The sequence below is a fragment of the Oncorhynchus nerka genome, linkage group LG4 (assembly GCF_034236695.1).
Source record: "Oncorhynchus nerka isolate Pitt River linkage group LG4, Oner_Uvic_2.0, whole genome shotgun sequence".
NCBI lineage: Eukaryota > Metazoa > Chordata > Actinopteri > Salmoniformes > Salmonidae > Oncorhynchus > Oncorhynchus nerka.
This window is the reverse complement of record NC_088399.1, coordinates 61535502-61549509: the sequence shown is the minus strand read 5'-3', so window position 1 is coordinate 61549509 and position 14008 is coordinate 61535502. Positions and strand designations below refer to the sequence as shown.

General features: G+C 46.1%; 1 protein-coding gene across 1 annotated transcript in view; it reads right to left on the bottom strand.

Moving 5' to 3' along the window:
• Positions 1-14008, bottom strand: part of LOC115118813 (microtubule-actin cross-linking factor 1-like) — a 268887-nt gene that overhangs the window by 155364 nt on the left and 99515 nt on the right. Inside the window, 3 exon segments of the mRNA XM_065017706.1 lie at positions 6247-6339; positions 7287-7364; positions 12670-12759. Of these exon segments, the coding sequence (XP_064873778.1) occupies positions 6247-6339; positions 7287-7364; positions 12670-12759 (261 nt within the window).

Here is a 14008-nt window from a genome sequence, read left to right as displayed (position 1 = left end):
GGAAATATGAAGAACTGGTCTTAACTAGGCATGACAGAGTGTGGAGTCATAAGGCCTGTGGTTCTACCCCTGACAACATAGTGTATAGTCCAATGACAATCACACGTTATTTTACTGGCAGTAATTGAACCTTAGGGGGACAGCTTTCTGGAATGACCTCACTCCCGGGCCATGCAGTGCTTTCTAACCAAACATCTGATATTAACTACTAACACCAAACCCTATATCCTGGCCCATAATCATTACAATAAATGAACATGTGCTTTCTAACATGGCATCTTATGACTACCAAATAAATTGCTCCTCCTTGCAAATCCCAGGTCATAATATGTGCTGTTCAGACTTTTTACATAGTTTATTTTGACATGTACTACCGCGGTCTACGTTGATGTACTCGTCTGAATATTTAGGTTTTTTTTGTATTTTGTGTTATTGTTAAATAATAATAATAATAATAATAATACAAATAAAAATATGTTCTTATAGGATTGGTTATATTTTTTGTTAAGAAATTCAGTCATGGATGAAGTTGAGAATTACTGACACAAGAAAGGAGATTCTAAGCACTCTCTATAAAACCGTTTATATGTCCGTCCTCTCCCTTAACAGCGACCCGGACGATCTGCATTGACCCTTTTCTTGCACCAACTATTTTGACTCATCACATACGCTGCCGTTATTGTTTATTATCTATCCTGTTGCCGGGTCACTTTATCCCTACATTCAGTGTCTTCACATTTTATTGGTGTTACAAAGTGGGATTCAAATGGATTTAATTGTCTTTTTTTTGTGTGTCAACAATCTACACAAAATACTCTGAAGACAAAGTGGAAGAAAATGTTGAATTAAAAAAAATATATTAAAACACAAAGTGCATTACCTAAAAGTTGTTACAGAATTATTCAGCTCCCTGAGTCAATACAGAAACACCTTTAGAAATGATTAAAGCTGCGAGTCTTCTGGGGTAAGTCTCCAAGAGCTGTGCACATCTGGACTGTGCAATATTTGCCCATTATTCTTTTTAAAATTCTTCAAGCTATAACAAGATGTTGTGGGGATCATGAATAGACAGCCATTTTCAAAACTTGCCAAGCAGATTTAAGTCAAAACTGTAACTTGGCAACTCAGGAACATTCACAGTCGTCTTGGTAAGCAACTCCAGAAAATATTTGGCCTTGTGTTGTAGGTTACTGTCTTTCTTTAAGGTTAATTCCTCTCGTGGTCTCTGGTGTAACGCAAACTGAAGCAGGACTTTGCCTGTGCTTAGCTCCATCCCATGTCTTTTCATCCTGAAAAACTCCCCAGTATTTGTCGATGACAAATATACCCATACCATGATGCAGCCACCGCTATGCTTGAAAATAAAGAGGCAGTTACTCAGTGATTTGTTGATTTTGCTACAAAACTTAAGGCTTTGCATTTAGGCCCAAAAGTGTAATTCCTTTTCAGTTTTTTTGTTTCTTTTCACTATTACTTTACTACCTTGTTGCATAAAAGATGCATGTTTTGAAATATTTTAATTCTGTAAATTTGTATTCTTCTTTTCACTCTGTCATTTAGGTCATTATTGTAGAGACACGAACATGTTGTTGATCCATCCTCAGTTTTCTACCATCACAGCCATTGAACTCTGTAGCTGTTTTAAAATCCCCAATGGCCTCATGGTGACATCCCTAAGCAGTTTCCTTCCTGTCCTGCAGATCAGCTCAGAAGAACGACTGCGTCTTTGATGTTCTGGGTGGTTTAGTACATCACCCACAGCATAATTATTAACTTGACCATAATTAAAGAGATCTATAATGTCTGATTTGTTATTTTTAACCATCTACCAATCACTGTCCTTCTTTATGAGGCCTTCAAAAGGCTCCCTGGTCTTTGTAGTTGAATGCTTGATTCAGGGACCTTACAGATGTTGTATGTATGAGGGACCTTACAGATGTTGTATGTATGAGGGACCTTACAGATGTTGTATGTATGAGGGACCTTACAGATGTTGTATGTATGAGGGACCTTACAGATGCTGTATGTATGAGGGACCTTACAGATGCTGTATGTATGAGGGACCTTACAGATGCTGTATGTATGAGGGACCTTACAGATGTTGTATGTATGAGGGACAGGGTGAAGGGTTTGTCATAAAACAATAATGTCAACCACTATTATTCACACAGGGTGAGTCCATATAACTTATTATGTGCCTTGTTAAGCCAAACTCATTTAGGTTTGCCTAAACAAAGAGGCTGAATACTTATGTACTAACTATATTTTATACTGTACAAAAATGTAAACGCAACATGTAAAGTGTTGGTCCAATATTTCATGAGCTGAAATAAAATATCACAGGAATTTTCCATTTGCACAAAAATCATATTTCACTCAACAACAAAAAAATTACATCCCTGTTAGTGAACATTTCTCCTTTGCCAAGATAATCCATCCACCTGACTGACAGGTGTGTATTAACAGCATGATTGTTACACAGGTGCACCATGTGCTGGGGGAAATTAGGCCACCCTAAAATGTGCCGTTTTGTCACAAAACACAATGCATGCTGACTGCAGGAATGTCCACCAGCGATGTTGCCAGATAATTTAATGTTCATTTCTCTGCCATAAGCCGCCTCCAACGTCCAACCGGCCTCAAAACCACATGTAACCACACCAGCCCAGGACCTTCAGCCCAGCAAACACACCAGACATATCACCCCCTGAGCATGTTTTGGATGCTCTGGATCGACAGCATGTTCCAGTTCCCGACAATATCCAGCAACTTCGCACAGCCATTGAAGAGGACTGGGACAACGTTCCACAAGCCACAATCAACCGCCTGATCAACTCCACATGAAGCAGATGTCTCGTACTGCATGAGGCAAATGGTGGTCACACCAGATACTGACTGGTTTTCTGATCCACACCCTACTTTTTGTTAAGGTATCTGTGACAAACAGACTCATATCTGTATTCCCAGTCATGAGACATTCATAGATTAGTTCATTTATTTAAATTGACTGATTTCATTTTATTAACTGTATCTCAGTCAAATCTTTGAAAAAGTTTTATGTTGTGTTTATATTTTTGTTCAGTGTAGTTATGAATTTTGTATTAATCTTTTAAAAAAAACTGGATTTTTAGTATTTAGTGTAGATTGTTGACATATTTTTTTACATATACATATATATCCATTTTAATCCCACTTTGTAACGTAATAAAATGTGAAGAAATCCAAGGGGTCTGAATACTTTTGCAAGGCACTTTACATATCTACCTCAATTATCTCCGTACTAAGTTATCATTTCTCATTGTGTATTTATTCCTCAAGTTACTATTTTTCAATTATTTCTCCCTGCATTGTTCCACTGGATGTCTTAAGGTGAACGCACCAATTTGTAAGTCGCTCTGGATAAGAGCGTCTGCTAAATGACTTAAATGTAAATGTAAATGTATTGCTGGGAAGGGCCCTAAGTAAGCATTTCACCGTTAGTCTACTCCTGTTGTTTATGAAGCATATGACAAATAAAATGATTTGATTGATCCTCAACTGCAACCCATAAACCCCACTGCTCTACACTTCCATCTTCCCTCTCATTTCCTCCTCTTCTTTCTCTTTCAGTGCAACAGTAGTTTTCAGCCCCCATTCAGTCCATCAGTGCTGGGTCTCTACCTCTATCCCTCAGACTGCATCACCCTCCCTCCCTCTACTCTCCTTCCGCCCACCCTCTCTCCCTCCCTCTACTCTCCTTCCTCCAGGCTCACACCGTTCTGCTGAATCATGCTCATTGAAGTGGCTGCGTAGTCATGCGGCGTGTCTCCTTGGCAACCGGCTTGCCAGTGTCACCTTGAGGTTATTTAATCATAATCGCTCTGTTCTGCCCACAGCACATCCAGGTGGTCATTCATGGGAAGTGTGATTGTAAACCTAATAATACATGTGAGTACCTGAACTGTCAAAATACAGGGCTTTGCCAAAATGGCGCTCTCATTTCTTTTTCAAACTTTTATAGTGAAGTTCGACCCCCCCCCAACTAAACCTTTCCTTTTTTTGGGAGGATCTTTGATTTGTGTCAAGGATGCAGGAAGGGTAGGGTTCGCTTGACTGATTCATGTCCAAACATCGTTGTTTTACCCCTGGGTTCTTGAGGCCAGCTGTGTGTGTGCGCGTGTGTGTGCTCCTCTATGGTGCCAGTGCTTTAGAACATGGCCTGACCTACTGCAATGCCCTGCCTGGTGGCTATTTTCCACAACAGCACAAGGACATACCAAGGAAAACTATGCGACACACACAGCCACTCCACTCAAGCTTTTAAAACACTACTACTAGTGTCTTCACAGATACACAACACCATAGGAGGCTTCCCTAAAGCCATCTCTGTCTCCACAACAAGCAGGTTGGAACAACATCTACAAACAAAGCAACAGCTCCAGTAAACTCCCACACTGACAAGACATTAAAAGACTCCTAAACCTAGTCTCTGCCTGGCACAGAACTAACTAGTTGCCGCACACACAGCCTCTGAGCCAACCCTGGTACTCCCAGCAACCCAATGACAGCAGAGGACAAGTCTGAGAGATCAACACACACACACACACACACACACACACACACACACACACACAGCCTCTGAGCCAACCCTGGTACTCCCAGCAACCCAATGACAGCAGAGGACAAGTCTGAGAGACACACACACACACACACACACACACACACACACACACACAGCCTCTGAGCCAACCCTGGTACTCCCAGCAACCCAATGACAGCAGAGGACAAGTCTGAGAGATCAACACACACACACACACACACACACACACACACACACACACACAGCCTCTGAGCCAACCCTGGTACTCCCAGCAACCCAATGACAGCAGAGGACAAGTCTGAGAGATCAACACACACACACACACACACACAGCCTCTGAGCCAACCCTGGTACTCCCAGCAACCCAATGACAGCAGAGGACAAGTCTGAGAGATCAACACACACACAGCCTCTGAGCCAACCCTGGTACTCCCAGCAACCCAATGACAGCAGAGGACAAGTCTGAGAGATCACACACACACACACACACACACACACAGCCTCTGAGCCAACCCTGGTACTCCCAGCAACCCAATGACAGCAGAGGACAAGTCTGAGAGATCAACACACACACAGACACACAGAGAGAGACACAGCCTCTGAGCCAACCCTGGTACTCCCAGCAACCCAATATGACAGCAGAGGACAAGTCTGAGAGATCCACACACACACAGACACACAGAGAGAGACACAGCCTCTGAGCCAACCCTGGTACTCCCAGCAACCCAATATGACAGCAGAGGACAAGTCTGAGATCAACATCCAGCATTAGCTCTAAGGATCGTCACCACCTCTGCCTCTGTCTCCAAGTGATGGGAACTAGACTATAGGCCACAGTGGAACGATCACTATGCCTTTAGCCCATATGGACAGAGAGCAGCCTCACTAACAAATGTCATGAGGTGACAGCAAGTATCCTGATTTGCAAAAGTGTAAACTATATTTGACAAAAGTGTTGTTAATAAAGTGATGTATGTATTTGGTTCCATACCAGACTCGCAAACCAACAGAGATGAGCCACATCATAGAAAAATGTTTTTACTTGTAAAACATTGATAAAGGAGGACAAAGAAAGTTATTGAAAGAGGACAAAGAAAAGGAATAAAGGAGTCACATGAACCCTCTGTCCCCCCACGCTCACTCAGTCAACTAGAAACAAACAAAACGGAGAAGAGTAGCATGCTAGACCTTCACCTTCACACACTATAATACGTAGAAGAAACTAGTGTAAAGCCCAGTAGCCACCCCTCCCCCACAGGACTTCTACAAGTACTCAAGGTAATTAGACGGATGATTTTATCTGAACCGCTATCTTGACTGCCATGAGGCCGGCGAGTCGTAAATCGATTTTCCTGCCCAGACAGATCCAATTTGAAACCGTCGCTTCAGTAAACATTTAACTGTAACGTCTACACCTGTTGTATTCGGCGCACGTGACAAATAACATTTTATTTGGAGGTGGTGTCGTTTCTTTAAAAATGTATTTAACCAGGAAAAGACCCTTGAGATTAGAGACCTCTGTCGTGAGGTGGACCTGGCCAGAGGCCAGCAGGAAGTGGTCATCGTGCCGTGAAAACACACACACACACACACAACATCTTAGCACAACGTATAGAGCAGGGTGGCCAACCTCGGCATAGAGCTAGAAGACATAGAGCAGCACAGACCTGGAAGTGCAGGATGATGGTCCAGATGAGGCCCAGTGTCAGCTTGGGGTTGCCGTCTGTGATGTCATCGTTCCGGATGTTCACCAGTTTGACCTGGAACATGTAGAATGGGAGGATTAAACACCTGGCCTCGTGGTAAACTAATTAAAGCTTTGACATGGAATAGAAAGCTGCAAGGGGACTGGAGTTGGGTACCCATGTGCTCCACGTTATTAACTAGTCACCACATGACTTCCTGTTCTCTATTGTAACGTTGAATACTAAAGGGTGTGACTAGCCTCCATATTCCGACTGTCTTTCTCACATTAGTGCACATAAGAGCAATAAGAGCCACTGAAAGCATAAGAGCCACTGAAGGCTACCGAGATGGAGCCCATGTTTAGTAAGAGCCGGTGTCTAAGACAGAGATGCAGCATTGGTTAGAGATGCTTGAGGTGTGACTGTGGTCATCTGGGAGTCCCAGTCATGCAGCGCTGACACATTGGGACAAGAGAGAGAGAGAGCGAGCGAGAGAAAGAGTGAGAGAGCGAGAGAAAGAGTGAGAGCGGGAGGAGAGAGAGAGAGGAGAGAAAGAGGGAGGAGAGGGAGAGGAGAGAGAGAAAGAGAGAGGAGAGAGAGGAGAGAGAGAAAGAGAGAAAAAGAGAGAGGAGAGAAAAAGAGAGAGGAGAGAAAGAGAGAGAGAGAAAGAGAGAGAAAGAGAGAGAAAGAGAGAGAAGAGAGACAGAGAGAGAGAGACAAAGAAAGAGAGAGAGACAAAGAAAGAGAGAGATACAAAGAAAGAGAGAGATACAAAGAAAGAGAGAGAGACCACCTCAATGATTTTATTTATGGATGTGCTTTGTAAGTTTTTTTTGTGTTTGTTTTTTTAAATGGTCAAATAAACCAAATTGTATTTTATTTTTTCCCCCAAAGGCAGATGTGGTTGAATTTGGCTTAGTTCAGGTCAATATGTATTTCTGAGCATGAGTACCTGTTGAGATATTGAGTGGGTTGAGAGTGGCGTGTGTGTGTGTGTGTGTGTGTGTGTGTGTCAGTTGTACCTGTCTCTGTTTGAGAAAGTCCAGGGCAATTTGGACATTCTGGAGCCGGTGAAATCGCATGCGACCCTTTTCCCTGGGCTGAAAAACAGAAAAGAAAAGATAAAGGATTTTAAAAATGTTTTATGTAGATATTCTCACAGTCACAATTCTGACCAGTGATAGAGATACAAGTGGTGAGTGTCCTTCCCAATTCAAAGTGCAGTGAGCGGGGAAAACGATGCACAGGCCGCTGTAATGACATGGCATTATCCTAAAGGGCGCTGTCTTCAACTGTTGTCAAACACACACCAACACCCATCCTCACAGCAGAGAAGGAAACAACCCGGGAAAAACATTCTGCCAACCAGAACATGTACATCTGCAAACCATGCTGGTTTAAACAGTCTAATACTTCCTCAAAACACACACACTTTATCACTGCCTGCTCTCTCGAACACACACAATCCTTGGCTGGCTGGCTGGCCACACACACACACACACACACACACGACAATCACTGACAGTCTGACAACACACACAGCAAAGCTGCTAGAAATGCAAGATGCAGGAGTGTGTGTGTCACACTGTGCTGGGCTGGGTTAGGTATACTGCAGTCAACAGTGGCAGTACTGAAGCAGCACTTTAGCAGAGAAAGCAAGGAGCACTCAGGCCAAACCAACAACTCCATGCAGAGCAAGAGAGGTAAGGGAAGGGTCAAGGAGAAGATGCTGACCGTAGAAATGCTACTTAACCGTAAGATTTTGTCTGATGATCATTTCGTGACATGTGTGTAATGGTTGCACATACGTCAAGCAACGGTGACTGAGAATGTGTGTGGATGAATGGGAAAACGTTGAGAAAAGTGTGTGTAAATGTGTGTGTCAATGTGTGTCTTGGAATGCCTATACATAACACCACTCCACTCCACTCGCATGCAGTCTGAAAACGCAGTCTATGGGGTGAGGGTTGGGGGTCAAACATACTCCCTGAGCTCCGTCCTCCTCCTCCTCCTCCCCCCCGAGTAAGATGAGCGGGGGGGCTCGGGACATACACACCCTCCTCAGCGAGGACACGCCCTTGAGCTGCTACCATCCGGAGGGGTGGGGGGGATGAGGAGAGCGAGAGAAGGATGAAATAATTGTGTAGAGGGATGAGGTGATGTTCCAAAGGAAAGAGAGGTAGAGGATGAGGAAATGACAAGTGCAGCTGGGGCAATAGGAAAGCCAAATCAAAAAGTAACCCGCTAACAGGCCAGCTTTAAAAAAAAATGCTTTTTTACATTATTATAATAATTGTAAAGTGCAATCTCACAGTAACACACTCTCTCTCCCCCCCTCACAGTAACACTCTCTCCCCGGCCCTCACAGTAACGCACTCTCCCCGCCCCTCACAGTAACGCACTCTCCCCGCCCCTCACAGTAACGCACTCTCCCCGCCCCTCACAGTAACGCACTCTCCCCCCCCTCACAGTAACGCACTCTCCCCCCCCTCACAGTAACGCACTCTCCCTCCCTCACAGTAACACTCCCCCACAGTAACACCCCCTCACAGTAACGCACTCTCCCCCCCTCACAGTAACGCACTCCCCCTCACAGTAACGCACTCCCCCCTCACAGTAACGCACTCTCTCCCCTTCACAGTAACGCACTCTCTCCCCCCTCACATTAACGCACTCTCCCTCCCTCACAGTAACGCACTCCCCCCCACAGTAACACCCCCCCCTCACAGTAACGCACCCCCTCACAGTAACGCACTCTCCAAAGGAAACAGGTAGAGCATGAGGAAATGACAAGTGCAGCTGGGGCACTCTCCCAAATCAAAAAGTAACGCACTCTCCCCTTCAAAAAAATGCTTCCCCCCATTATTATCTCCCCCTGTAAAGTGCTCCCCCCTCACAGTAACACGCTCTCTCCCCCCCTCACAGTAACGCTCTCTCCCCCCCTCACAGTAACGCGCTCTCCCCCCTCACAGTAACGCACTCTCCCCCCCCTCACAGTAACGCACTCTCCCCCCTCACAGTAACGCGCTCTCCCCCCCCTCACAGTAACGCACTCTCCCCCCCCTCACAGTAACGCGCTCTCTCCCCCTCACAGTAACGCGCTCTCCCCCCCTCACAGTAACGCACTCCCCCTTCACAGTAACTCTCTCCCCCTCACAGTAACGCTCTCTCCCCCCTCACAGTAACGCGCTCTCTCCCCCCCTCACAGTAACGCACTCTCCCCCCCTCACAGTAACGCACTCCCCCCCCAGTAACACCCCCCCCTCACAGTAACGCGCACCCCCCCACAGTAACGGGCACTCCCCCCAGAGGTAGAGGGATGAGGAAATGACAAGTGCAGCTGGGGCAATAGGAAAGCCAAATCAAAAGTAACCCGCACTAACCCCCTCACTTTAAAAATGCTTTTCCATTATTATAATAATTGTAAAGTGCCCCCCCACAGTAACGGCTCTCTCCCCCCCACAGTAACGCGCTCTCTCCCCCCACAGTAACGCGCACTCTCCCCCCCTCACAGTAAGCGCTCTCTCCCCCTCACAGTAAGCGCTCTCTCCCCCCTCACAGTAACGCTCTCCCCCCCCTCACAGTAACGCACTCTCTCCCCCCTCACAGTAACGCACTCTCTCCCCCTCACAGTAACGCACTCTCTCCCCCCCTCACAGTAACGCACTCTTCCCCCTCACAGTAACGCACTCCTCCCCCTCACAGTAACGCACTCTCTCCCCCCTCACAGTAATGCACTCTCCCCCTCACAGTGGCGCACACCCCCTCAAAGAAACACACTCTCCCCCCTCAAAGAAAGCGCACTCTCTCCCCCTCACAGTAAGCGCTCTCTCTCCCCCTCACAGTAACGCACTCTCTCCCCCTCACAGTAACGCACTCTCTCTCCCCCCTCACAGTAACGCACTCTCTCCCCCCTCACAGTAACGCACTCTCTCCCCCTCACAGTAACGCACTCTCTCCCCCCTCACAGTAACGCACTCTCTCCCCCTCACAGTAACGCACTCTCTCCCCCTCACAGTAACGCACTCTCTCCCCCCTCACAGTAATGCACTCTCCCCCCCCTCACAGAAACACTCTCCCTCAAAGAAACACACTCTCCCCCCTCAAAGAAACGCACTCTCTCCCCCCTCACAGTAACGCACTCTCTTCCCCCTCACAGTAACGCACTCTCTCCCCCTCACAGTAACGCACTCTCTCCCCCTCACAGTAACGCACTCTCTCCCCCTCACAGTAATGCACTCTCTCACAGAAACCCCTCAAAGAAACACACTCTTCCCCCTCAAAGAAACACTCTCCCCCTCAAAGAAACACACTCTCCCCCTCACAGTAACGCACTCTCTCCCCCTCACAGTAACGCACTCTCTCCCCCTCACAGTAACGCACTCTCTCCCCCCTCACAGTAACGCACTCAGTGATTGAAATGTGAGGTGAATACCTCTCACAAACAGTAAAAGGAGTCAGTAGTTGGACCAGTCAGTCTTTTCATGTTAATACACCCGTCTGTCACGGAGTTACAATGAGTCATGTTAATACACCCGTCTGTCACTGAGTTACAATGAGTCATCATGTTAATACACCCGTCTGTCACCGAGTTACAATGAGTCATCATGTTAATACACCCGTCTGTCACCGAGTTACAATGAGTCATCATGTTAACACACCAGTCTGTCACTGAGTTACAATGAGTCATGTTAACCTGTTGTGACTAGGGAGCAGTAATTTTCATGTTTGGAAGAAAAAAAACGTTCCCGTAGTACACGGGCTATTTTGTCAGGACAAGATGCTAGAATATGCATATAATTGACAGCTTAGGATAGAAAACACTAACGTTTCCAAAACTGTAAAGATATTGTCTGTGAGTATAACAGAACTGATGCTGCAGGCGAAAGCCTGAGAAAAATGCAATCCGGAAGTGCCTCATGTTTTGAAAGCGCTGCGTTCCTATGCGTCCCTATTGAGCAGTGAATGGGTTATCAACCAGATGACTTTTTCTCCGTATTCCCGAAGGTGCCTACAGCATTGTGGCGTAGTTTTACGCATTTATGTTGAAGAATACCCGTAAGCGGCTACATTGCGCAAGTGGTCACCTGATGCTCCTAGAGAGATTCCCGCGTAAAATACAGAGGTAGCCATTACTCCAATCGGTCCTACTGAAAAACGAATTGTCCCGATGGATATATTATCGAATAGATATTTGAAAAAAACCTTGAGGGTTGATTATAAACAACATTTGCCATGTTTCTGTCGATATTATGGAGCTAATTTGGAATATTTTTTGCGGTTTTCGTGACTGCAATTTCCGGGCGATTTCTCAGCCAAACGTGAAGAACAAACAGAGCTATTTCGCCTACAAAAAATAATATTTTTGGAAAAAAGGAACATTTGCTATCTAACTGGGAGTCTCGTGAGTGAAAACATCCGAAGCTCATCAAAGGTAAACGATTTCATTTGATTGCTTTTCTGATTTCCGTGACCAAGTTACCTATTGCTAGCTGGACAAAATGCTATGCTAGGCTATCGATAAACTTACACAAATGCTTGTCTAGCTTTGGCTGTAAAGCATATTTTGAAAATCTGAGATGACAGGGTGATGAACAAAAGGCTAAGCTGTGTCTCAATATATTTAATTTGTGATGTTCAAGAATAGGAATATTTTCTAGGAATATTTATGTCCGTTGCATTATGCTAATTAGTGTCAGGCGATGATTAACGCTCCCTCATGCGGGATGGGGAGTCACTAGAGGGCAATGAGTCATCATGTTAACACACCAGTCTGTCACTGAGTTACAATGAGTCATCATGTTAACACACCCGTCTGTCACTGAGTTACAATGAGTCATCATGTTAACACACCCGTCTGTCACTGAGTTACAATGAGTCATCATGTTAACACACCCGTCTGTCACTGAGTTACAATGAGTCATCATGTTAACACACCAGTCTGTCACTGAGTTACAATGAGTCATCATGTTAACACACCCATCTGTCACTGAGTTGCAATGAGTCATCATGTTAACACACCCTGTCTCAGGGTGTCTGGAGGGTGTGTCTCAGGGTGTCTGGAGGGTGTGTCTCAGGGTGTCTGGGGGGGGTCTCAGGGTGTCTCAGGGTGTCTGGGGGTGTGTCTCAGGGTGTCTGGGGGGTGTCAGGGTGTCTGGGGGGTGTCTGGGTGTCTGGGGGGGTCAGGTGTCTGGAGGGTGGTGTCTGGAGGGTGTGTCTGGAGGGTGTGTCTGGAGGGTGTCTGGAGGGTGTGTCTCAGGGTGTCTGGAGGGTGTGTCTCAGGGTGTCTGGAGGGTGTGTCTCAGGGTGTGGCTCAGGGCACAGTATACCGGGGCATGACTGATGGTCATCAAGGTGTGAAGGTTTGTGACTGGGTGCGTCTTGGTGAGTTTGTGTGTGTCTTACCAGGGTGACTCCAGAGAGGACCTCCAGGAGGGAGATCAAGTTGTGTCCATCTCTCAGGTCCTCGTACAGGTCTGTGATGTGCTTCCTCACCTGATGGAGAGGCAGAGAGAGGCAGAGAGAGAGGCAGAGAGAGAGGCAGAGAGAAAGAGAGGGGGGGGAGAGAAAAGAGCGAAAGCGAGGGAAAGAAAAAGTGGAGAGTTAATTACATACTCATCCTGTTCATATCATCCCAGTGTTTACAAATTACTGTTGACATAAGCAATGCCGCTAGGGACCCTAGTTTCCAGGACAACAAAACACGTGCTCCGGCTGTGATCCCATGTGACGTCTTGGCCCAGGGTGTCCGGGGACAACCATTGGCACGGCGACTCCGCAGCTTTGGCAGGCCTATTTCATCACCTTGTGTGAAAATGGGTCATCTTTTCAGACCTTGCTGATGGACTCCCAATGTCTAGGCTAAAAACTGTAGCTCACTGCTAAGAACCAAGAATTAAAAGAGAGAGAGAGAGGAGAGGCTGGACATCTCCAGAGAGAGAAAGAGGAGAGGCTGGACATTTAGAGAGAGGAGAGGCTGGACATTTAGAGAGGGGAGAGGCTGGACATTTAGAGAGAGGAGAGGCTGGACATTTAGAGAGAGGAGAGGCTGGACATCTAGAGAGAGGAGAGGCTAATTACTAACCATGACTTGTGGTTTAACCTAAGGCAGAGAGAGAGACTTTTTGTCTTAATTTTGAGACATCCTCATGACACTAAAAACACCACATTTACAACCCCCCCCCCAATAAAATCTCTTCACGAACCACCGCAACCTCCACGCAATTGCATTAAACGTACATCTAACCGGAGAGACACACACAGAGAGGAAATGAGGATGACAGGGAGATGCATAAACATGAGGAGAACAGATAAAAAGCTGAGTGAAGAAGGCAGTTGAGTGCAATATAACATTTGAATAGGCTTTGGTTTCTGGAAGACAGATGAACTAGCGACTAATTACGAGAAGACGTAGACACTCTTGATTGTGTTCTATCCTTGGTCTGCGCTGAGTGACGGATAACCTAAGAACGTTATTAGGAGATAGAAAACAAAACTGAGAGAAACAAAAGTTAGTCTTTAAAAGAGGACAGGGGTCCTCCGTGTGAAACGATGGTGCAGGTCAACGCAGCCCTATCACAGACCTGGGGGATTACACTCCCACAGTGCTGTTTAGTTACCTTGGAGTGATTGACAGCTGAAGGGGAGGGGCTTGAGGCTGAGGAGTGTCTGTGTACCGACCGGACTTAAATTCTATTGGCTGGGGTGAAGTGTTTGATTTAAACTGGAGTCCTCTTGTGCTATG